Source organism: Ornithorhynchus anatinus, chromosome X1 (assembly GCF_004115215.2).
Source record: "Ornithorhynchus anatinus isolate Pmale09 chromosome X1, mOrnAna1.pri.v4, whole genome shotgun sequence".
In the NCBI taxonomy this organism is placed as follows: Eukaryota; Metazoa; Chordata; class Mammalia; order Monotremata; family Ornithorhynchidae; genus Ornithorhynchus; species Ornithorhynchus anatinus.
The window spans coordinates 84,896,896-84,923,276 of NC_041749.1; the positions used below are offsets into that span (position 1 = coordinate 84,896,896).

Consider the following 26,381-nt stretch of genomic DNA (forward strand, 5'->3'; position numbering starts at 1 on the left):
AAAAGCCTAGACTTCTTCCGGTATTAACCTAGCTGCTAGTTGCCAGTCACCTGGAGTGAGGAAAGAAGCTCAGAATATTGTTTTCAGCTAAATACGCAAGGCACAACTGTGCAAGCCACCTCCCTGCCAGCTAAAGAAATGCAGTTAAATATTTATTATTCCTCTTTCAAATGGGATGAAAAGTATTTTTTTTATTAGAATTGAACTTGCACTGTTTCCTACTGGGAAAACAACATATCTGTTGATAGATCCTGAAGCTGTTCAACCTAGTGAAATTTCCTTAAGAAATGGTTTGCTCTGTAGCCAAGTCCTTGTGCTCAAATCGCTGAAGAGACTTGCAAAGTTTCCATTGACTTCAGAAAGCACACCCCCTCACTGCTGCTATTGTTAGCCCTCACAAAACTGACTCAGTAACCGACTGCACATTAAACCTACACCTCTGCTGAAGCACTGGTGTGATTAGCAATTAAGCTCGTGAATTTCCAGCGGCACCTTCATTTTCGGGATAGTCCTGGTGTCCTTATTGAGCATTACTACTGGAGAGTCAGATCCTTGGGGTGAAGAGAGGGGGGGCAGGGAAGGAGATTCCATTTGAAAAGCAAACAACCGGTGTTTTAACTCACTGCCAGGAAGGAACAACTAACTCATGGCCCTGGGCCCCTCCCTCTGCTTGCATCCTGGTGAAGGGGAGTTTGTGGTGGGGGGGGGGGGGGAGAAGGGAGATAGAGAGGGAATGAGACAGGGACAGAGAAAGAAAGAGGAAAAAAAAGAGGAAAGGAAGGGGAACAAAGTGATGAAAAGCAAGGCATGTCCCTGAGAACCGGGGGAGAAAACAGAAACATTTGCAGAAAAGTTCCCTCGCTGGAAAGGAGGGAAGGGAGGAGAAGGAGAGCAAATGGCTGAAGCCGAAAGGTGAGAATCAGCATGGGAAAGGAAGCAAAAAAGCAGCCAGGGCAAGGCCAGGCAATGCACAGTACTATCACTAATTACTGACTTGGGGCGAGGGTGGAGGGGTGCCACATCTCAAGGGTGGAGAAACCGAAAATGAATGGCAGGTCGGGGGCAAGAGGCAGGGAAGGGGAAACCACCAGTCTCAGATGGAGACCCCACCTGGTGGGCAATGGAGAATGGGCCCTGGCTGGCCCTGGCCCTACTGACTGATAGTTCCCAACTAATTTGGTAGCCTGAAAATATAAAAGATTTTTCTTCCATTCAATCCCCCCTGCCCCCAGGAGCTTCTTTAACCATGTCCTGCCTGTGAATCAGTAACTCCTGGGAAAGTAGCTGGGTGCTGTTGGAGGTTCATTTTCTCCTTCGGGGCACAAGGGCACCATTTCAGCAAATACCTGAATGCAGAGTTAATGGCTGAAAAAGAGAAAATGCACTTCCCAGAGCCCCCAGGGCATTCTCAAAGAGCAATACCTGGGTAGGACTGGCCAATAACAGAGAGATTCTAACAAAGTGGGAGATAACTCAGCACCCTTCTCCTTTTTTTCTGGGCATTAGCATTACTGCTATCTTCTGCAGAACTGTGAAAAGATAGAATAATCCTTGCAGCCTTTGAGACTGAAGTGGAACACCTCGGGTTTTAGGGTCTGAGCCCTTCATTTGTTCTCCGCTGTGCCAGCCCTGGTTGACACACTGGCCTCTACGTCCTCCTGTTGGGGGTCTGTCCTGCATTGAGTTGGATTCTCTGGCCTGATAGCAAAACATGTAACTTCCTTTCCTTGGACAGGAAGGGTCTGGAGTCTAGTCTTTGTCCTGCTTTGAAGGACACGGTCCCCATGCCCCTCCACTTCCACTGTTACCACATCAATATCTGGTTATGAAGTGGGAAATCTGTATCTTCACTGACTCTCTCATTCTGAGCTAGAAATCCAATTTCCTAAACAATATTTGCACCCCCAAACAATCTAGTTTCCTCCTCAGAAACGAAATTTCTGGGCAAGTAACCAATTATTTTTTTTTTAACCTAGGTCTAAATTCTTGATACTTTGTCAGCTTTCCTCAAAAGAATGCAAGATACCTATAAAATTAATGAAATCCAAACTGGGACCAATCCAATATCACTAAAATCTTCAGGTCCACTCATTTCTCCTCAAACACTTTATTTTGAAGAGGAACCAAATTAAAAATTAAACCCGAGTATATTATTATCCTTCAAACACAAATAAGGTATGAATTTGGAAGCAACAACTCTTAATTATACAATGACTCACTGCATAGCCCCATGTTTATATTTTTCAAAAAGAGGAGGTCTGACAAGGGAAAAGATTTCAATTTAGCTGTCCCTTCTGTATAAAGATTAATTGTCTAAGAAGCATGAAAAACTGTTACTCTGTGAAATAGTTCCTGGTAGAAAATCAGGCACTTTAGGGGAAGCATCAACCTTTTCTGGTCATTAGGACAGTTTATTGTCTTAAGTGCTTAGGAGTTTGCTCTGCATTCAGTAGGTGCTCCATAAACACTGATGATGAGGAAGAGGAGGAGGAGGAGGATGATAGTTTAGGGCACTGGGCCAGTCATCAGGCATACCCAGCCTGAGGAGGTCTGAAAAACGTAATGCTCTTCCCAAAGTGCCTAACTTACTCCCAGGGAGAACTTCTAAGCGCTAGGAAAATTATAATCGCTACATGCAACTTCAAGATACCTAGGAGAAGAAAATGTTTATTCAGTTCACTTCTGTGATTCATAAAATATGTACTTAGTAATACAATAAATATCACAATCCTCAACATCTCAGAAACATTCTTTAAAAAGACCAAGTGAGGCCGACACATCCAGAAGACCTACAGATCTGGAGGCTGGGGGACAATAAATGGAAACGAAATCCAGAGATATGTTTCTTCCACCAAAAATAACCTCCCTCCCTCACTCCAAAGCTCAAAATTAAGAGCTCTCAGAAGGCTGCAGGGTATGCATTCGACACTTTGAGGGCAGAAAGAAAAGAGGGGATCTGTAAGGGAAGGTGTTCACCTTTTCTGGTAGAAAAGTGGATTTTTTTTTTCTAAAATCCAAAGATCTAGCTCATGTCTGGAGTTGACACCCAGACTGATTTGGGATGAAAGATATTTAAAACTTGAGTAAAACTCAACCAAGAGGAGAAATTGGAGATTTCAGCTTCTTCCCATGGTGGGAACAAGTGTTTGGGTACTTGCCAGAGAAGAATCAGGAACAACTAAGAAGACATAAAGTAGGTCACAGTGAAGGAAGTGAAACCGCACAGAATACAAATTGATAATTTGACTTATGAAACCCTAGGACTGTTGAGCGTTGGTAAAGGACCTCAGTGAAGAAAAGCGAGGATTGTCAGTGGGCCCATGACAAAACAAAACAAAAAAGTTTCCTATACCAGGCCTGCTTATTATTATTATCAGTATAAAAACAGTCTTATCCTTTAGGAGTTTTCCATGCAAAATGAATAATACTAATATGTATATATGCATAGAATAATAATTATGGTATTTGTTAAGCGCTTACTATGTGCCAAGCACTGTTCTAAGCACTGGGGTAGATACAAGGTAATCAGGTTGTCCCACGTGGGGCTCACAGTCTTTATCTCCATTTTCCAGATGAGGTAACTGAGGCATAGAGAAGTGAAGTGACTTGCCCAAAGTCAGACAGCTGAAAAGTGGCAGCATTGGGATTAGAACCCACGACCTCTGATTCCCAAGCCCAAGCTCTTTCCACTCAGCCACGCATATACACACATAAAACATATATAATCAGCAAGCTGATCAGGGCTCTTGGTGGTCAAGGTCACGCAGATGGTGACACTCTTCCCTTCTGGGTTGCCAAAGAGAAAAGCCGGATTGGTTTGCGGATGGTTCAGGCAACGAATTGGCCGGGGGGACTGGGGAAGCAACAGACATTACTCACATTCCATGGGCTATGTAATAATAAATACAGCACTGGGTTTGTGCTCAGCCCCCCAAACAGCCAGCGGGGAAGGTCAGAAGAAACCACTGAGGTCCTTTCTTGGATCCCGCTTGGCATGTAGGAGGTGGACGCGATCGGTGATATTTATTAAGCTCTTGCTGTGGGCAGAACACTGTACTAAGCACCTGGAAGAGTTGGTAGACACGATCCCTGTCCCTAAGGAGCTCACGGTCTGGAGTGGGAGACAGACATTAAAATAAGGTATAGGTAGGGGACACGGCAGAGGGTAAGGAAAGGTACATAAGTGCTGTGGGGCTGAGGGTGGGGTGACTATCGAGAGGCTTAAGGGGTACAGACCCAAGTGCAAAAGCGATGCAGAGGGGATGGCAAATAGGGAGGGGGAATATTTAATATGGTTTTGAAGGTGGGGAGAGTGGTGGGCTGTCTGTCCCTCTAGACTGTAAGCTCCTTGTGGGCAGGGAACACGACCACCAACTCTGTTATAGTGTTCTCTCCCAAGCGCTTAGTACAGCGTTTTGCACATAGCAAGCACTCAATAAATACCCCTGTTTGATATGAAGGGAGAGGAAGTTCCAGACCAGAGGGAAGATGTGGGCAAGGGGTCAGTAGCGTGACAGATGAGATCAAGGTACAGTGGGTAAGTTGGCATTAAAGGAGTAAATTGTGAGGGCTGCGTTGTGGTAGATCAGCAAGGTCACGGAGGCGAGGGGGACCTGATTGAGTTCCTTAAAGCCGATGGTAAGGAGTTTCTGTTTGATGAGAAGGTGGATGGGCAACCACTGGAGGTTCTTGAGGAGTGAGGAGATGCGGACTGAACATTTTTTCAAGAAAAATGATCCGGGCAGCAGACTGAAGTGAAGACTGGAGAGGAGAGAGACAGGAGGGAGGAGGGAGGTCAGTGGGGTGGCTGATGTGAGTAGGTGGGATATGGCAAGTGCTTGGATGATAATAATAATAATAATTGTGGTATTTGTTAAGCGCTTAACTATGCGCCAGGCTCTGTACTAAGCGCTGGGGTGGATAAAGACAAATCGGGTTGGACATAGTTCCTGTCCCACATGGGGCTCACAGTTTCAATCCCCATTTTACAGTTGAGGTAACTGATGCCCAGAGAAGTGAAGTGACTTGCCCACGGTCACACAGCAGGCAGGTGGTAGAGCCGGGAATAGAACACATGACCTTCTGACTCCCAGGCCCGGGCTCTATCCACTAGGCCGTGCCGGATCACTTGCAGTTGGAGACAGCAGAGAGCAGGCTTCTTCCTGCCCAGTCTTTGCCACCCCTCATATCCCTCCATCTCTCCATGACACAATCCCCTTCTCTCCGTACCCCCATCTCTCTTCACCTCCCCGTCTCTCCTCTCCACCCTCCCGACTTCTCCCCTCTCTCCCTTCAAGACCCCTGTCTCCCCATCTGTCCCCCAAACCTTCCAGGACCTCCTCGTCCCATCTCCAAACCCCTCCTATTCTCCTTTCCGCTGTCCTTTTATTTTATGGTATTTGCTTACCACACGTTCAATACTGTCCTAAGCGCTGGGGTAGGTACAAGCTAATCAGGTTGGACACGGTCCAGGTCCCACATGGGGCTCACCGTCTTAATCCTCATTTTACAGTTGGGGAAACTGCAGCACAGAGAAGTGAAATGACTCACCCAAGGTCACGCAGCAAGCAATTGGCAGAGCCCGACTTAGAACCCGGGTCCTACTGACTCCCAGGCCCGTGGTCTCTCCACTAGGCCACGATGCTCCTCTTGCTCGCTCCTCTGAGCTCCCTCCCTTTGATTCTCTCCTACTCCCCCCCGCCCACCCCGCCAGTCTGGGTTGCTTGGTGCGATTCTTTCTATCTTGGGCTGCATGTCTGGGCCCGTGAGTGTGTGTGTGCTGCTATCTGGGTACTTCTGTCTGGGTGGATCTATCACACCTGCACAAAGGCATGAGCTTCATGGATTGGCTTAAACGGTATATTTATAAAAGGACAGATGGCAGAAGTCTGCATGAGTTGAAATTTACAGCCTGGCTGGACCTGGTGATTTTCTAGCCTGAACCTGATGGAATCTCTGCTGAAGTTGCCGGTGCCCAGAACAATAAATGAGTTTTTTTTAAAGCCACGCCTGATTTTATTCTCTTCCTGCCCTCCCACCCCCGCTTTGGCTCTCTGTCCGGGGCTCCAGCCTTGCTCTGAGTGGAAATCACATGCCGTTCGCCTCCTCCCTGCTCCTTTTTCCTTTCATTTCCCTCTGCCTGTTCCCCTTGATTGCTTGCTCACAGCCACTCCCAGAACTTCCTGAGGCAGTCTGCACTGATACCTTCTCCAGCAGGCTCTTGGCTGGGGCACCTCACCCTGCAGCAAGCCTAGGTGATATCAGTGTCACCTAACCTGAGCCCTCTACTGCTAGTGGTCAGTCAGATTTATTTTTTACTCTGTGCAGGGCACTGTGCTACGCTTGGGAGAGTTCGACACAACCATAAAACAGATTCTCTGCTCGCAAGGAGTGTCAAGGTGGGCCATGATGATCGCAAAGCCCAAACAAGTCCGGAATTGGAAAGATAAAATCTCTCTCTTCTATTCAGGTATTATGTCCACTAATTCTATTGTATTCTGCCAAGTGATTAGCTGAGTGCACTTCCCACAATAGACACTCAAATATCACCGATTGATCATGAGCTACTAGGCCCTACGCTTTAGAGGACTCCAACTATGACTGATAATGATGAGCAGGACATTGCCAGGTGCTTCCTGAGCCTGATCCAAAAGCTTTTTCTTCACAAGTCGTTTGGGGGCGGGGGGCAGGAAGGGAACTATGGTGCTGTGTCCTCTCCTTGGCCCTGTGTGACCTACTCTGCTGCTCTAACCATTAGACCACACTATCCTTCCCAGGACTGCATTTAGCAGGAGAGGGGAGGGGACTAGCCATGGAAGCAGGCACTGGTTCGTGTCCTACGGCAGGGGGCTAGCTCCAGGAACCCAGAGCCCGGGGCCCCAAAACTACTCATCTCAAAAAAGGACAAAGCCCCTGACATACATGATTCTTTATCCTTACCTGGGAGGCTGGGAAGAGACAGAGATCACGCTCGCTGTCTCTTCAGGTTCTTTGGGACATGTTTATGTTAAAGCAAACCAAAAACCCGATGCTTACCTGGAACTCTGGCCCTTTAGAAAAAAAAAAAAGGCCAGCTGAAAGGCATGCCCGTCTCAGCTTAATCAATCAGTCAATCTTATTTATTGAGCGCTGACTGTGTGCAGGCCCAGCTACTTAAGGGAAGGATTAATTTCTCCAAGCTTAATGGTTCTTGTTAAGCTCTTACTATATGCCAAGCACTGAGATAGATACAAGATAATCAGGTTGGACACACGTGGGGGCTCAGCCTCTAAGTAAGAGGGAATATGATTTAACCTCCATTTTGTAGGTGAGCACAGAGACACAGACACAGCTGGAAGGGCAAGCGAGAAACTAAGCCCAGAAAGGGAGAATTTTTTATACCTAGGTCGAGCCCACCCACTGGACAAAGTTGGACTGAGGTCTCCCAGGCCAGGCCCAGGTCTATGCACACTTCTTACGACCCAGACAAGTAAATAAATTTAATAAAACGGGAGCATGGTTTCGTGGCAAGAGACCTGGGTTTGAGTTTTAGCTCTGCCAGTGGCCTGCTGTGTGACCTTCATTTAATCTCTCTGGGCCTCTGTTTCCTAATCTGTACAATGAGGAAAATAATATCTACCTCTTCCTACCTACCTCCCTGCCTTATAAAGTAAAATAACTCATGTGAAACAGCTTGGAAAAGAAAAGGCATTGGCAGTACATGTGAGTTTGGTGTTTTTGGGGGGTGGGAGGAATTGAAAGTGAAAAGGGAAACAAGTATAAGTCACATATCAAAATGGGGTGGGGGGGGGGTGAGGGAGGTTTCTATTACTAGTCTCCCTGAGTTCCCCAAAAAAGCAAGTCTAGGACATCTGGTAGGAGGAAAGTGAAAACAGCAGGGTTTCAGTGATGAGTCATCCTGCATTAGGCAGGACAGTCTCAGATTTTGAAGTTCCACTGTACCATTTGAAAAGCCTCTGGAAGGGCCCATTAGGGTCCCGCTTTGGCTTGGGTGAGGTAAGGGAATCCAACATCTGTGCTGGCAGTTGCCCAGTAGCAGGAGAAACAACCAATCAATTAGTATTTGAGTGCCTATTGTGTGCAGAGAACTGAACTAAGAAGCACTTGGGAGAATACAATACAGCGAGCTCCCTCGAGGAGCTTGCTATCTACCAGGGGAGACAGACTAAAATAATTTACAGACAGGAGGAAGAAGGAAAAGAGGATGTACATGAGTTAGATCTTTGGTAATAAGGTATGTAAGATAAGTACAAAACTTCTATGGGAAGTTGTGAGTATAGGACTTAGGTGCCGAAGTGGCAGTATTGGGTAATATAACCTGGGGTGACTACAGATTGATCAGGGAAAGCTGCTTGGAGTAGATGTTTTCAGAAGAATTTTGAAGATGAGGAGAACGATAATGTGTCACATCTGAAGAAGGAGAGAGTTCCAGGCAAGGGGAAATCCAGAGCAAGAGATTGATGATGAGAGAGTTGAGAATGAGGTACAGCGAGTAGGTTAGCTGGAGAGGAATGAAGAGTGCGAGCTGGGGTGTAGTGGGAGTAGGGAGAGAACTGACGGGCAGGAGGGAGAGAGATAATTGAGTAACTTAAGGCTAACAATTGTTAGGAGTTTCTGCTCGACGTGGAGAGGAATGGAGGATTTTGAGGAACAGGGACATACGTGCAAAACGATATTTTAGACGAAAAGTCTAGGCAGCAGAGTGAAGTATGGACTGGAGAGGGGAGACGCTGGAGGCAGGGAGACCGGTGAGGAGACTGTTGTAGTTGCCAGGCTGGGATATGACAACGTGGTGTCCACTTGGATGGAGGTGAAGGGGCGGATTCGGTAAATGTTGGGGAGGAAAATCCAACGGGATTCGGCAACGGACTGAATATGGGATTTGAAAGAGAGGGAGGAATGGAGGGTAATGCCAAAATCATGGGCTTGAGATATGGAGAGGATGGTGGTGGTGTCATCTGTTTGGGGAAAGTTAGGTGGAGGAGAGAATTTGGAAAGGAAGATGAGGAGTTCAGTTCTGGACGTATTGAGCTTGAGGCGCTGGCAGGATATCCATGTAGACATATGTGGGCGGCAAGAGGAAAAACGAGATTGCAGAGAGGGAGAGGGTTGGGTCTGGTGAGGTAGACTTGAGAGCCATCCACTTAGAGGTGGTAGCTGAAGGCATGAGGATAGAGAAACTTGCCGAGGGAGGGAGGGTAAAGTGAGAAGAGTAGGGGACGCAACAGATTTGTGGAAGAGTGGAGGTAGAGCCTGGGCAGCTTCTTCCTCAACCAACACTGCCTTATTCATTCAATCGTATTTATTGAGAGCTTATTGTGGGCAAAAAACTCTACCAAGTTCTTGGGAGAGTACAATAAAACAACAGACACATTCCCGGCCCACAGTGAGCTTAGAGTCTAGAAGGGGAGACAGACATTAATATGAACAAATAAATTACACTGCCTCTGTAATGGTCACTTCCAGCTGTTGCCAGGAAGTGTCTGGCAGAATCACTACGACACGGTGACGCTCTGCCCAACACCTCCAGGATACTTCCAGGGGCATCAGGGGTAGGCCTGTAGCTGGCATCTGGGAAGTGGTAGTAAGAATCTCCTGTAATGGGTCCAGGCAATGGTGAAGACCAAAGTGGAAGTGAGTAGCATCTCTGGGTGTGGGTGTGTCTGAGAAGATCTCTGGTTGGGTCTGTAGGTGTACCTGCTTTTCTTGCCTAATCCCTACTTTCCCCTTGCTCCCTACCCCCTCTTTCCCCTCCCCCTGTCTCTTTTCCCCACTCAGACTTTTTTTTCTTTCTCCCTCTGGATCATTTTTCTCAATTCTTTTTCTTTCTCTCTACTTCTCTGCCACCCTAGTTTCTGTATTTTCTAGCTTTTCAGTGTCAACTCCCAGATCCTCTGCCCCTCGTCATCTGAAGGATGGTCCACCTGAAAACATTCCTTTCACCCACAGAGAAGCAACATTGTCTAGTGGAGAGCGCACAGGCGTAGGAGTCAGAAGGATCAGGATTCTAATCCCAGCTCTGCCACTTGTCTGCTGTGAGACCCCGGGCAAGTCACTTCACTTCTCTGTGCCTCAGTTATCTCAGTTATAAAATGGGGATTAAGACTGTGAACCCCACGTGGGACATGGACTGTGTCCAACCTGAGTAGCTTGTACCTACCCCATAGCTCAATACAGTGCCCGGCACATAATAAACTCTTAACAGGTACCATAAAAAACAAAAACAAAAAACCAACAAAAAACCCCATCTCCATCTGTATAACCCCCTGTGATCTCCTGGAAATTCAAAAGGGCCTCACTTTCTCATGCATATCAGTGAGCATTTTGTTTTCCATCTGTCTGGTCAGCGTCAGCAGGAGAAGCTTAAAAGGGCAGGACCTAAGGCTAGATGTATCCTTTGTACAGCTTCCATTTCATGTGGTAAAAACAGCAGCAGGCAAGCTTACACAATACTAACTAAGAGGGCTTTTGTACTCCAAAAATCCATGCAGAAGTACTGCATGTCACTGAACGTTCACTATTTGTGCTTTGTAAATAAGAAACAACAGTAATAGAGTGGGCTTTGAAAAAAAAATATATAAAATCAATAGAACAGCGAGTTTAGGGCTTAGGAAAGAGCAAACAGGGAGCAGAAGCAGCAGAGAAAACACAGAGAGATATGAGGCCTACGGCTGTTTCTCCCCCACCTCCCCTCCACTCCAGGACTCTAACATTTGTGCATCGTAATAATTCACTGTGATATTCGTTGAGTGCTTACTACATGCCATGGTCTGTGCTAAGCACTGGAGTAGGTACAAGATAATCAGATCAGGACCCAGTCCCTGTCCCACATGGGGCTCCCGGCACCATATAAATAGCAAGTCCAATGAAAGAATGGATGCTATGATGGGGAGAGCTGGAAACAAGTAGTATCGAGAGGCATAAATAAGAATTCAGGCATCTGAGACAGGAGCAGTTGGCAAGATGGAGAAAATTTTCCCTTCGGACCGAATCAGAAATTCCTCTTACTAGCCCCTAGGGAGTAACTGTCAAGAATAGTTACTCACCTGGATCGAATTAAAATCAAAACCAAAAACATATTATTACTACAGTTTGGGTGAAATCTTTCTGTGGGAGTGACGATTTGGGGCTGGGGACTACAGGTGATTATTCACTGTTATAGTCTACCGAGCGGAAGTAATAGCTCAGTAAGACTACTAGAGGGTAATGTCTGCTTAAAGACATTCAGAAAATAAATGATCTACGGCAAACTCAGATTCCAGTGTTGAATAGCATGACAACGCAGTTAGCCAATGAATGCCACATTCAAAGCACTTATTGATTTATTACCAGACTCTGAAGGGTTAGATGAGTTCAGTCTTTCATTGACATTTTAACCACCACAACCTTACAAACATCCTTGGGCTGCAGAGCCTTCTAAATACCACACCTGGGGCTATGTGCCAAGGGTAACGATGTGACTTCATGCTGATTTTTACTGCGGTCTCTCCCTAAAAGCACATCCTTGGTAACCTTTGCTAGTTATTTCTTAATCATATTTATTTAAGCGCTTACTGTGTGCAGAGCACTGTACTAAGCACTTGGGAGAGTACAACATAGCAGTGTAACAGAAAAATTCCCTGCCCACAGCGAGCTTAGTTATACAATATTTACAACTGCAGAGCCAGTGCAAAACCCTAGGATGCTGATGACAAAATCTGGGGAAATAAGCGGTGTCTGAAGCAGCAGCAATAGAGCTGATGGCAGGATAGCTCCCTGTTTGGTGTGGAAGGTTTCCTCCCAGTCCCCAACTCTGAAAAAAAAACAAACCAGGCTAGTCCTCTCCCACTTCCACAGTTGGGCAAAATGGTAGCAGAAACACGAGCCAAAAGCCAAATACTGTCTTCACAGAGACCCAGATCATGGCTCCAGGAACCTGATCCATCAATCAATCAACGGTATTTATTAAGTGCTTACTGTGTGCAGAGCACTGTACTAACCGCTTGGGAGAGCACACTATAACAGAGTTGGTAGACACGTTCCCTGCCCACAGTGAGACTACAATCTAGAGAGGGAGACGGACATTAATATAAATAAATTATGGATAGGTACATAAGTGCTGAAGCTTCATGAAGATTCTACTTAGCCTGTCAATTCTCAAGTATTTATTGAGCACCCACAGGGTGTCCAACACTGTAGGTATTAAAGACCACGGGCTGCAGTCGTGGCCAATAACTTACTTGTCTTGTACGGTTCTCTGTCTCTAGGTCTCAGCCAGCCTACTCTTGAGCTCCTGGTGCTATTTTTGGCCCATCACCTCCAGGCCTGGAGCAGCCCAGGTTGAGTTCATTCAGTCGCTTCTAAACCAGCTTGACCCCACTCTGGAGTCCTCTGAGCTCAAAATATCCCTGAAGGGCTCAGGAATAGGGTCAAACTGGGACCCTTGGTAACAAAGCCAGGAAGTGCCTCAGTGAGCTAAATGCAGTGCGCCAAACAGCTTCATCCAGCCTCTCTGTCAGGGTCAACGTATTGAAATCAAATTAGCAAGTTGAAGGGAGGGTGCCATAAGAGCTCTGTGTTCCCCCCAATTTTTTATTAATATGCCTTTCCATCCTATTATGCTATTTGAGGTACAAACCATAATTCTTTCTAGTACAAAGATATATTATATCTTATCATATATATATATATATACATATATATATATAAAATAAACATATTTCTCCCCCTCTAGACTCTAAGCTCTTTGTGGGCAAGGAACGTGTTAAACGACTCTGTTATATTGTACTTTTGAATGTGTCTGCTATATTGTTACGTTGTACTCAGCACACAGTAAGCACTCAATGAAAACCATCGATTAATTATAAAGAACATTATCATGGTTGCATCTTTGCTCACTAGCACTTTCTCTTCCACAGATTTGACATTTTTCATTTCCCCACCATCCAGAGCACAAGACTCAGTTGTTGTTTTTTTGGCTGAAGGGAATGGAAATCTCCTCAAGGTTCAACAAACCCATCTGTTCACTACTCCTTTCTCAGAGTGACCTGTGCTGGAACTTTTTTTTCAATAAAGAGTATTTTTTTCTTTAAATAAAATTATCTTTTCTTCCAAATTCCTCTACCTAATTTCCTAATACGGAAAAGAGGCACTGCCCAGGGGGCCAACATAGCAGGTTTATGAGGCATAAAAAAAGAGAACAAGAGAGAATGAAAACAACATGGAAAATGGGAAGAACTGCTTTCAGTAAAAACTTCTCTATAAAACCAGAAACATCTTCTGCTGGATAAATGAGTCCTTCCTTTCCATGGAGGACAAAATATTTCAAATGCTACCTCCTAATTCCCTGAAGGTTTCTGAAAAAAGGCTTTGTGAGGTAGGAAGGGGACAGGAGCACTGCTGTGCTTTTTAACCCATGAGGAACCCAGCAAGATGTATGACTCACCTAAGGTCACACAGCTAGTAATAATAATGGCAGAAATAGATCTGGAATCCAATTTTCCTGGCTCCCAAGACAGTGCACATTCCTGTAGGCCAGACATGAGCAAAAGTTTTACCTTGGTGTGCCATTTCTGGAAAGTATTCTGGAGAAAAGGGGCAGGATACCCACAGCCTCTGGAATGGCAGCTCTCAGTCACCCCTCAGAAGTTGTTCCTTCTCTTGAGTCTGCACTCCACAAGGTTTGTGCCCTTGCCCACGTGCTATTCTGCCATTTTTAAGCCTAATGCTCGGAGGTCTTGCAGCCCTCTCTGGGCCTCTGCCCCTCAGGAAGGGGCATGAGTGGGCAGAGGGCAGTGGTTTGAGGAAGAGAACGATGATAGAACCCAGAGACGGTAGCAGGGGAGCTGCTATGACCTGGAGCTTTGGGCAAAGTGGCAACTCCTGGTTACTGTGCCACCTTGTGTGGGCTTTTCCCTTATGGATCACCACATGAGCACAGGAAAGAGACTGAAGAGGTTCTGTGACGTCTCCTTTTCTGAAAGACACTGCCGTTAAGATGGACAATTTATACATGGGTCTCCTTGGGGCTAGAGAGATACTTTTGATGATCTATCCAAATCCTTTTCAATATTTTTGCATCCTGTAAGGAAGCTTTTCACTCCCAGAGCCGCTCCTTTCGGTACTACCTGAGAGTCCCTCGACGTTCGGTTCTAAAAAGGACATCCACTCTTGTTAAAAACCATTTAGAAATAGGGCCCATGTCTGACTCATGTGCCATCTCATCTAACGTTTGTACTTCTTCTCTTTGCTCAATGCCTGGATCGTTTTCGACCACCCAAACCACAATTTGATGGAGTCTTTTGTAAAATGCATTTCCATAGTTGTTTTATTCTTTATCAAACAGAAGGCCCACTGCAGGTTCTTACTCAACTGGGACCCGCAGTCTCCAGTTATTGCACTGACATTACCAGGACATACGAATCGATTAACAAGTTAGTCGGTGACAATTAACTTTTCTTTCTTTGCTCCTGGCCACCACCTGCTCGTCTTTACCACAACAGCCCCGGCTCCTATTGCCACCAAGATGGTGGGAAGGCCCCATCCCTGTTCTCCTCCTCCTCATGGTAGGGCAGGAAGCTTTAGGGAACTTGGGAAAAGAAGTGAGGAAAGATTGCCTTGGGCATTCCTTTTCAGATAGTCAGACCTTCCCCTCCCACACCCCACTCGCCCCCCCCCCCAAAAAAAACCCCTTACTGGCCACCAAGTATTTTGAAATCTCTTCATCACAACTTCATTTTTAACTTCTCAGTCTAAATTTAGGGCACTGTCGCATAACCAGGCTTTCAAAATGCCCCTGATATATCCTGGCAAATCATGGTTTAGAGTTTAATTCAGTTGGTGGGGTGGGAACATCACTGCATATAGACTGAAAACTGGCCAAAGGGACTGTGTACAGAGGGCAGTAATGAATGGGAATTCAATCTATTTAGACACAAGGTTATTGGGGCTTGGGTTTAGTATGATTTTTTTTTTTGTTTTAACATCTTCCTTGATAATGTTCCCAATAAATGATCCCTGGCAACACGGCCCCAAACTCCCCAATCAGGAAGGATTACAAATAGTGAGTCCAATTCTCCCAGGGCCTAAAGGTACTTTCTGGTGGTAGTAAGTTTGGCACTTTGGGAGGAGCATCACCACTTATGGACCCCCAGAAGATGATTTAGTCCATCATGCGCATGCCACAACAGTGAACTAAAAGGTCCCCCAGTGGTCTGAAAGACTTAGTGATTCTCCCCAGTGTGCCTAACTTACTAACAAACACTGGGATGATTGGGATTATCAATAAGATCCAAGAATTTATATAAAAGAATCACAAGGATAATACATAGCAATCAAAATACAAAAAAAAGAGGGTCAAAATTTGGAAATAAGAAAAAAAACCATAGGCTAACATTGACAATTAGATGCCCTCTGAGTTGTTTATATGTGAGAATTGAGAGCAGGGACTTAATCCATACCTGTATATTGTTTAAGGTAAGGCTCAGACTATCTTTTGAAAACCACATCCTTTAAGGTTCAGAGTCATTTAGTGAGTCAATCGGGGACTATCACAGAAGTAAACCAAGAAATTTCCTAAAAACTACCGTTACTTGAACATACTTACTTTCAGCAAATGAATACAAAGATCCGAGCAGTCCCGTTGCTTATCCGAGGCTTAAACTAAATACTCATCAGCCACACTCTTTAGCTCATTGCTTTTGATGACTCTTTGTCAGCTGGTAGGTGGATATCTGTTTAAAACCGTTCGACTAATGTTCTCAGTTGTTTTTTCTTGAGGTGTTTGTTAAGGGTTTACTCTACGCCAGACACTGTACTAAGCGCTGGGGTAGATACAAGCTAATCAGTTTGGATAGAGTTCATGACCCACATGGGGCTCACAATCTTAACCCTCATTTTACAGATGAGGTAACTGAGACACAGAGAAATGAAGTGATTTCCCCAAGGCCATCCAGCAGACAAGTGCCGGAGCCAGGATTAGAACCCAGGTCCTCTGACTCCCGGTCCCGTGCTCTTTCCACTAGCCATGCTGCTTCTCAAGTCTCCCTATTTTATGTTAATCTCGGCTGCCACAATCATTTTAAGCAAGTTATTCCATAGGAGGGTGAAACTAGGAAATCAGTTAACTGCTGAACACTAATCACTGATGAAAGCAGAAACCAGGATTTATGACGGTGGAAGCCAAATCCAATCAGGGGCCTCCATTCCCAGCTAGCCATTTTGTATTTAGGGCCCCTGGAATAAGGGACAGAGGCTAGAGGCCCTGGGGGATGTGGTCCAAGCTATTACGATTATAAGCGACCGACCGAGGGATGATGCCTCGTGGGATGATGCCTCGTGACGGATGTTTTAGAGCCCCTGACCTCTCCCCTTTCTAAAATAGGGAATGGCCCAAAGGCAGGAGGAAATGGGCTCATTCAAGCAGAGTGGCTCATTTTCAGTCTCCTAGATACTCTAGCTGCAGCAAACTCTGGGTGCCCCTGCAGTAGTGGGCACGCCCCCCCCCCCCTCCTTCTACCCCCCCTTCCCACCTCCCCAGCAGCAACGGCAATGGCATTTGGCCCAAGTCCCGGCAGCAGCGCCAAAACCCAGCCCAGACAGTGCTGGAAGGCTTTAAAAACCAAGAGGATATTGTGTACATTTTCTCGGGGGGGGGGGGGGGGGGAGGGAGAAGTGGTGAAGGCAATGACAAGAAACTGGGCAGCTATCCTACCCTGCTATCCTTTCGAACAGAGAGCAGATCTGGAAATGGAGAAAAACACAGAAAAGGAAAATACATTTAAAAAGGAGGACAGAAAAGTGAAGGAGAGGCTGGGGAATGGGAGGGAAAAGATCAAAGAACCAGAAATAAGGCATAGGATAACTATCTATCCTAAAAGGTCTTGTGACTTTTAGGGGGAGCAAACGGGATGGGACATGGGAGCGGCATGCAAGCTTTATCTCTGAGCCCACAGTTTTGGTGCTTTTTCAAAAAGCACCTTGGGTTGGGTCGGTTTGGTTGTCACATTTGCACTCACACCACTTACTACCGGTAAACTCTTCAGATGCAAGGATTTGTCCTTCGGCACATTTTATGTACATCAAATGCCATGAACGCCCATGGCGCCGTCTGATAAATAATAAATAATCATCATAATTAAAATATCAGAGAGCCGCTGACCTTTCCGAAAAATAGATCTAAACCAACAGCAGTTTCTATGTGAGCGTCACGAATCGAATACTTTAGAAAAAAACCCAATTCGGTCCACGTGGACTACTGCTTTGGAAAATCTCCAAGTGTGGGATTTTGACTAAGTTGAAGGAACTGTTATTCTTAAGAAGCCCACTGCCTTCAACGTGCTTACCTCCACCAGGTGAGGAGTTGGGTTGAACCCACACATATTGCAGACCTGTTGCTTACAGGTGGTGCAGGTGTTGTGGTTGGAGGGTTCCTTGGAGCCCACGTTGAGCTCTGCTTTACACAGTGGACAGGTGACCTTCTCTTGTGGTGCTTCCTTTGGCTTGGTGACTGGCTTGGTGATTGCTTGAAGGTCTGTTTTTCCTTGTTTTGGAGCCTGTGCTCCTCCAGCTCTCCCTTGACCCCCTGCTCCAGGCCCAGCTCCAGGTCCAGCTCCAGGTCCAGGCCCTGCCCTCTGTCCAACTCCTGGCCCAGCTCCAGGTGCGGCTTTCGGTCCAGCTGCAGGCCCAGCCCTCTGTCCGGTTCCAGGCCCGGTTCCAGGTCCAGGTCCAGCCTTCGGTCCGGGTCCAGGTCCGGGTCCGGGTCCAGTTCCAGGTCCAGGACCAGCTCCAGGTCCAGCTCTGGGTCCAGGTCCTGGTCCAGGACCAGCTCTCGGTCCAGGTCCTGGTCCAGGCCCAGCTCTCGGTCCAGGTCCAGGTCCAGCTCTTGGCCCAGGTCCAGTTCCCGGCCCAGGTCCAGGCCCAGGTCCAGGCCTAGGTCCAGGTCCAGGTCCAGGCCCAGCTCTTGGGCCAGCTCCAGGCCCAGGTCCAGGTCCAGCTCTCGGTCCAGCCCCAGGCCCAGTTCCAGGCCCTGCTCTCGGTCCAGCTCCAGGCCCAGGTCCAGGCCGTGCTCTCGGTCCAGCTCCAGGCCCAGCTCTAGGTCCAACCCCTGCTCCAGGTCCAGCTCCAGCTACCTTGGGGCCGGCTTCTTTGCTGGCATCACTGAAGACAATTTTTGGAGGCACTTTGCCAGGGGACTGCTGGCTTTGGGGGGTGGCTTCTGGCTGGACCGACATCAACGTGCTGGCCTGGGTCAGAAGAGATGCCCCAAACCCAAAGAGCTTCCCAGTGAGTCCCTCTTGGGGTGGCTCCTGTACCCCACCACTAGGCGGTGGCGCCGAACTTTTTGCCGGAGAATCTCCTACAGTTTTTCTCTGCTCGTCAGAGGAAGGCTTTGCTTGCAGATGCTGAGGGGAGGACCTCATGGCTTCCTGAGACGCAGAAGGTCTGGGTGGGCCTTGGCTGTGGGGTTCTCTCTGCACTGGAGCTGCATGGGGCTTGGGCGCCTCAGGCGGGAGTACCCCGATCCCCTGCCGAACAGCTGGCTGCATAGTTCCTGCTGCTTTCTCGGGTTCAATCTTCACCTGGGGCTGAGGTTGGGGCTGTTTGGCTGGGGAGTGGGATGGAGAAAGAACAGGGGAGTACAACTGCTGTTGGCTTTTGGAGCGGGGCGCCGTAGTCATGTCCATTCCCAACGCTCTCTGCATCTGGCAATTCAAACATAACCACTCCTTCACCTGCAAGAGAAAAAATACAGGACAGTGAACTTGACGACATCACTCCATCTCGAATGGGCATTCCCATTTCCGCTGTCCTCATTCTGCACTGCCCCCTGGCTGTCTCATACCTGGAGAGGGGGGGTGGGCAGGGGGCAGGTAGGAAGAGCGTTCCTCCTGGAAAATTTCAGTCTCTAGGACCATCCCCACATACTCTCCTCCCCTCTCCCCTCCTCCAAGTCGGGGCGATTTCCCCAACCAATTTTTAACTCTTAGGACTCCTGGCCCCAGGTCCTAGCCTGCACCGGCTATGCCTAAATATTTTCAAATGGGTCCGCGTGCTGGAAGTTGGGACCACCAGGAGAGAGGTCATTTGCCAACCATTACAAGCGTAGTGGCTGGCCAGATGTAGCCCTCCCACCTGCCATCACACTACGCTGATCCAATGTAATCCAATCTGTCTTGCACATATGCTGTGAATAGGTATATCTTACACGTGTGCACACCCTCAAGCCAGGAATCAAATGACCCGGGGATCCAGAGAGCAGCGGCCTTCCTGGAAACGGTCTTATATATAGAGAGATGCCTAATTCATCCTGGTAATTCAATGCCGAAAACACACACGCCTAGTTTTTCCTCTAGCCCAACCTAGTCCTGAACAGAGCCTGAACTGCACAGAAAATTCAAGAAACAAAGTCAATATTTCCCACTGTCTGGCCATCAATTGTTAGTAGCTTCTGGGCTCGTGGTTGTCTGCAGAGTGGAACCAATTCGTCCTCTTGAATCCCTGCCACAACAAGGCAGCGGGAGAAAATTACAGGATCAGTGCTGCAGAAGTGGCAAACAGCAACAATGCCACCCCAATCGAATTGCCACATACCCTTCCCCTTCCTCCACCATTTGACAGTTGCTCTATGGACCGCGGGGGCAGGGCCCTAGGGCACTTGGGTTAAGAATCCTCAAGAGTATTTCGTTCAATTATTAAATGGGGATTCATACAGAAGTTAAAGAACAAAGCCCCCAGTTTCTTCTACAATTACTTTTCTAGACAATGCCCGTTCTATTGTCTCGGGTATTAGTGAATTATTCAATCCTCTGCTGTTCCAACTTCTTGGCAACATAAACCATAGAGAATCACAATTACATCCAACTAGAAATCAAGTACCGCAACCCCGACCGGAAAGCTTACCCCTTGTTTAAGCTAAACGGAATCCCAGGTTGCTTCTCCCTGGTCCTCTGTGATAGAACCACCTTATGCGGCACCTCATTCTCTGATTCCCTTTTCAGCACCCTGTGTTCTCTGCTGTGGTATGGCAGCCTTTTCTGCAGAAGCTCACACTATGCTCAGGCGCTGTGATCTCTAGGCACTACCAGATGGTCTACTTTGGTTTTAAACATTCACAAATACCGAATCCAGTAGCGTTGGCCACATGTGACTTTCACCTGTGACTCACACTCCCAAACCCTCTGCTATCAGAAAATCTGCCCCGATGGGCTCACGAATGAATTGTTTGGTAACCTGCTGTTCCCCACAGAAAGTTTCGGAACATGAATGTCATGAAGGCCTCTAAACCCTGGGTGCATTATTTCTGGACGCTCCCTAATTCATCCAAATACTTCCAGGGCATTTCTGGGGAGCCAAAGGTGTTTTTCGAAAGTCCAAGTCATTCTCTTGATGTCCAAGTGACCTAATTTCCTAGTAGAGCCCTGGCTAGGGAAAGCCAGCAAGTCAGTCAGGAGATCAATCAATCAATGATATCTACTGAGCGCTTCCTAATTGCTGAGCACTAAACTAAGTGCTTGGGAGAGTATAACAGAATTAGCAGACACGTTCCCTGCCCGTAACGAGCTTCCAGTCTAGAGGGGGACCTACACCCCAGGGTCTGGGGAAGGTTGACCAAAGCTGGCCCTGGCCAGTCTTGGACAGCTCCCAGCTCCCCACAGCCCCTCCTTTAAGACAGGTTGGGTGGCCAAGGGTGGGGGGAAGGGGGTCCCAAGGAGTCTCCCTCTCGCCGAGAAGCCCTTATGTACATATCCTTAAACTCCGTCACTTCCCCCTAATTGTAATTTATTTATTTGTCTGTCTCGTCCGTTACGCTGTCAACTCCTTGAGGGCAGGGATCGTGTCTATCAACTCGACTGTACTCCCCCAAGGGCTTAATACAGTGCTCTGCACACAGGAAGCGCTCGCTCAATCCAGGAGGATTCATATGGTTGCCTAATGGGTTGCCTGATTGACAGCTGCTGCCTGGAAGTTCTTTTTTTCAGTTCTGTCCCTTTTCCTCCTGAGCTCTGAGACCTTCCTTGGATCCCCTGGAGAAGGGAAAGGGTCAGGGCTGGGGTGGATATGAGATAAGAAGACTGGGCAAAGTCCCTGTCCCTTACAGGGCTGGTGGGCTAAGAAGGAAATCGGGCCAGCACTGACTGAGATGACGGCCTCGATTTTCCACTCCTTGCAGAGCTCTAGGATCTGTCAGGTAGAGAGTCCGCTCTGGGCTCAAGTTGAACCCTGACAAGTTCTCTTCCGACCGCTCAACTGGAATCTCTCACCTTCATCTCCCAGGACCACATCGTACTTCACTATCGCTTGTTTATTATCTGCCTCCTCTTCAGTCCTTTAACCCCAAACCTCTTCCTTGACCTGAAGTCTGAGATAAAAACCTTTTCCTTTCTCTTTCCCTCCTGGTACTTATTAAAATCGAAACTTATCACCCCCCAAATTGCAGCAGTTGTAACCCTTCTCCCTCCCTTTTCTAGTATTTCAAAGAGTTTGTTCTCTTGTTCCATCTTGCCCCAAAGAATGCTTTCAGAAAGGTCATCACCCATTGTCTGCTGGAAGAAAAAACGCAAAAAAAAGAAAGAGATAGCTAAGAGGAATCTACTGTTACAAGAACATGATTTATTACAGGTTCTGTTAAAGTAGGGCAGTATCCAAATTTGCCAGGGGTACACTTTTTATACCACTTCTATTTTTGTTTCTCAATTCCATCTTACATCATCCCAAAGTACAACCCCAGAACCTTAATTGGCTCATTCTAAACTGCTTTCCCCCCTGAGATTTCAGCTGGCCTCTGATTCCCACTCCCCAACCACACTGCCGTGCACTTATGCCTTGTTTCGTTTAGATTCTCCTACTCCCATATATTTTCCATCAAATTAGATGTCCTTTTCAGCTTTTTCAGTCACTAATGAAATGACGTCAGCGTAGGCAAGCACTGCTCTGAATGTATGGATTGCTTTCTCCTGAGGTCAGCTTTATAAATAGGTTGAAAAAACTCCCAACGTCTGTAACAATTTTCCCCAGCGCACATCATCTCTATTAGCTCCTCCTCTTTTTATCGGCATCACCCCAATCTTGCTGACCCCTGTGGACTTTCTCATCCGCTCTTGAATCAAAAAAATAAGAGAACACTTGGAATTTCAACTTCCCCATCCCCAACCCTGATTCCAGTGAAAAGATTAGAACCCAAGAAGCAGCATGGCTTCGTGGAAAGAGCATGGGCCTGGGAGTCAGAGGATCTGGGTTCTGATCCCAGCCCCGCCAGCCTGTCTGCTACGTGACCTTGGGCAAGTCACTTAACTTCTCTGTATCTCAGTTTCCTCAACTGTAAAATGGGGATTAAATATCTATTCTCTCTTTCTCTCTCCTACTCAGACTGTGAGCCCCTTGTGGGACATGGACGCTGTCCAACTTAACTGGTGCTCATCCCAGCACTTAGACAATGTTTGACAAAGAGTAAGTGTTTAACCAGTACCATTAAAAAAGAAACCCAGCATGGCCTAGTGGAATGAGCAGAGGCCTGGGAGTCAGAGGACCTGGGTTCTAATCCCAGCTCTGCCACGTGTCTGCTGTGTGTCCTTGGGCAAGTCATTTAACTTCTCTGGGCCTCATCTGTGAAATGGGGATTAGGACTGGGAGCCTCATGTGGGACAGGGACTGTGTCCAACCTAATTAACTTGTATCTACCCCAGTGCTTAAATCAGTGCTTGGCGCATAGTAAGTGCTTAAAAAGTACCATAATTATAATTATATATAATTATAATAACAGTAATAATAAAATTTAAGTGCTTATTATGTGCCAGGCACTGTACTAAGCACTGGAGTGGATACAAGCAAACTGGGTCAGACACAGTCCCCGTTCCATATGGGGCTCACAGTCTTAATCTCCATTTTAGAGATGAGGATAAATGAAGTGAATTGCCCCAAGCCACACAGCAGAGAAGTGGCGGATCCGGGATGGACCCAGGTCCTTCTGACTCCCAGGCCCGTGCTCTATCCACTATGCCTCACTGTTTCTGATTAAGACTGTGAGTCCCACGTGGGACAGGGACTGTGTGCAACCTGATTAGCTTGCGTTTACCCCAGTGCTTAGTCGAGTGCCTGGCACATAGTAAATACTTAACAAATACCATAAAAAAATTGAGTCTCTGAAGCCCAGGACCTTTTCATTAGGCCAGACTGCTTCTTCTCATCTTTTCTCTTCTAGTTCAAACAATCCCTCAGAGCAAATATGGAGGGTGGAAAGGACAGCGTCTCTCTCAGGTGGAGGAGCTACTGTTGTCTACTTGTTTTGTTTTGTTTTCTGTCTCCCCCTTCTAGACTGTGAGCCTGCTGTTGGGTAGGGATTGTCTCTATCTGTTGCCGAATTGTATTTTCCAAGCGCTTAGTACAGTGCTCTGCACACTGCAAGTGCTCAATAAATACAACTGAATGAATGAATGAATGAATGTCGTGATCCCATCTCAGAGTAGCTTCAGAGAATCACTCTCCCTGGATGGGCTTCTCAGCTGTAGCGCTCTGGGTCTCTGGCTGTCCAGCAATCCCCTCCAGCTCACCTAGCCAGAGCCCTGCTCCCCTCCAAGGCTTTTAACAAATACCATAACCTCTCTCCCCAGCCCCCCGCCACCCCAAAAGCACCCTTATCCTTCATAAGAGTCAGGGCAGCAAGGTTGGGCAAGCCCGAAGGACATTTGGGTATTTGGACAGTGCACTTCTTGTGGATGAGGTGGGAAGGGGAGGATACGCTAGCAGCCAATTGGTGTGCAATATTTCCATCCCACTCTCGACTCCGCCCCGACCAAGAAGGCTCACCCCTTCCCGGGAACCTCACCCGCTTAAAGTCCCTCCCCTGGAAATCCCATTTCCATAGATCTCTGTCCAGTGGTTTGACATCACGTGAACTTGCCTGGCATGCTGGATGGCATTAGTGTAACCCAACTTGCTAACCACAGAAAGCAACTGGTTTACTCTCCAAGATCTAACAATCGAGCTCTGCAAAAACCTCCAAGCTCTCTTTTGGTTATGACCTGCATCTGGACAACCAGAAAAAATACGTCCTTCCCTTCTTCACTGATTATGCAATACACTATTTCATCACAGTCCACAGCCGAAACTCTTCTGTGGGTCACAACTATATTTAAGTGCTCACAGGACTGGACTGGCTCTGAAATGCATTTTGAGAAGTCCGGGAAGGGCAGGGTTGGTGTGGGGAGAGAGAGGGGATATGAGGAGCCGAAGTTCCTTTACTTGCATCTGCCATGTCACTCTCCTAACTGGCTCCGAAAGCCTCCTGACTTGTTTGGAACAAACCAGGTGCTGCCTGGAGCCAACTGGGAGAGTGGCCTGGAAGCAGAAGTAATGGAGCTTCCGTAAGTGTTCGGAACCAGGCGCGGGTTCCATGTCTGAAACCAGGCATTTCTGTAAAATGAGGATTAAGACTGTGTCCGACTCTTGCTTGGTACGGTGCCTGGCACATAGTAAGCACTTGACAAATACCATTATTTTTAGCCATCACTAAATCCTGCCCCCCCTCAGGATCACCCCTGGAGAGTTTCCAGTCCTCTACCAGGCTCGACTATGGGAGGGAGAATCAAGCAGAGGCATATCTATTCCATTCCTAGCTTGGGCAGTGGCTAGTGAGTGGAAGGCAATCTGCTACGAGTCAAAACTCACTTGTGCCGGGCAGCAGCGGCACGGGAGAGGGTCGAGGGCAGAGACTGAGGTATACTGCGAGGAAGGAGGCGATGGTAAACCACTTCCATATTTTTACCAAGAAAACTCTACGGATACACTACCAGAAAGATTGCAGGGCATTGGAGGTGGGGCGTTCTGGGAGAGATGGGTCCATGGTGTCGCTATGGGTCGGAGACGGCTCGACAGCATAAGACGAGACAAGAAATCCTGTCAGTTCTACCTTCACAACATCGCCAAAATTCTCCCCTTCCTCTCCATCCAAACTGCTACAACTTTAATGCAAGCATTTAGCCTATCCCGCTGATTACTGTATCAGCCTCCTTGCTGACCTCCCTGCCTCCTGTCTCTCCCCACTCCAGTCCATACTCCGTTCTGCTGCCCGGATCATTTTCCTTCAGAAACGTTCAGACCGCGTTTCCCCGCTCCTCAAGAAACTCCAGTGGTTGCCCGGCAACCTCCGCATCAAACAAAAACTACTCACCATTGGCTTTAAAGCATTGCATCACCTTGTCCCCTCCTACCTCATCTCACTAATCTCCTTCTACAATCCAGCCTGCACACTTTGTTCCTTTAATGCTAACCTTCTCACTGTGCCTCGATCTCACTGCCGACCTCTCACCCACATCCTACCTCTGGCCTGGGATGCCCTCCGTCCTCATATCAGCTAATTGCCCTTCCACACTTCGAAGCTTTATTGAAGGCACCTCTCCTCCAAGAAGCCTTCCCTGACTAATCCCTCCTCTTCTCCCACTCCCTTCTGCGTCGCCCTGACTCCCATCCCCACAGCACATACGTATATATCTGTATAAACTGTTAGTTATGTATAAGTAACTGCCTCCCCCTCTAGACTGTAAGCTCATTGTGGGCAGGGAATGTGTCTGTTTGTTGTTATAGTGCACTCTCTCAAGTGCTTCGTACCATGCTTTGCACACAATAAGCACTCAATAAATATGATGGAATGAATGAACGAGCCATACCAGACTTGGCCCACCAGGATTTTCCTAGTCAAGCCTTGAGTGCACATAGCATGCGTACTAACGGCACACGACTGCCTAATTGGAGGAACCCACGATTCCCAGACTCTTCACTGCTCCCTGGTAGAAAATCCCAGATCAAGGTGGGTTTTTTTTTGGTTTCGTTTTTCTAAAACGGTACTTGTTAAGCACTTACTAAATGCCAGGCACTGCCCTTATGTGCTGGGGTAGATATAAGCCCATCAGGTTGGACACAGTCCATGTCCCACATGGGGCTCACAGTTTCAAGCCCCACTTTACAGATGAGGTAACTGAGGCACAGAGAAGTGAAGCGACTTGCCCAAGGTTCATTCATTCATTCACTAGTATTTATTGAGCGCTTACTATGTGCAGAGCACTGTACTAAGCGCTTGGAATGAACAAGTCGGCAACAGATAGAGACAGTCCCTGCCGTTTGACGGGCTTACAGTCACAGCAGACAAGTGGCGGAGCCAAGATTAGAACCCAAGTCCTCCTGACTCCCAGGCCCCTTCTCTATCCGCTAGGCCATGCTGCTTCTCAAAACTAGCTTTCTCCCAAAACTATCCACCACCCTCCCACCGACATTCCATACTGACTCTAAACCTTATTTGGTTGGCAAAAGATTATACGACGATACATGCCGACAATGCCTTTCATTGCCACCGTCTCACTCCAGAGGAGGGTTTGCAATTTTCATCATTGGCCTGCTTGGTGATAACAATG

At 47.4% G+C, this 26,381-nt stretch overlaps 1 protein-coding gene and 1 non-coding gene across 2 annotated transcripts in view; one reads left to right on the plus strand and one right to left on the minus strand.

The window, feature by feature from the left end:
* The window catches only part of BSN (bassoon presynaptic cytomatrix protein), a 229,720-nt gene that overhangs the window by 132,505 nt on the left and 70,834 nt on the right, over window positions 1–26,381 (minus strand). Inside the window, exon 2 of the mRNA XM_029051105.2 lies at window positions 17,322–18,710. Coding sequence (XP_028906938.2) covers window positions 17,322–18,710 — 1,389 coding nt within the window. The remainder of the gene's footprint in view (window positions 1–17,321; window positions 18,711–26,381) is intronic.
* Window positions 24,495–24,632, plus strand: LOC114807163. The gene has a single exon (XR_003755216.1). It is a non-coding gene; the product is annotated as a small nucleolar RNA SNORA7 (small nucleolar RNA).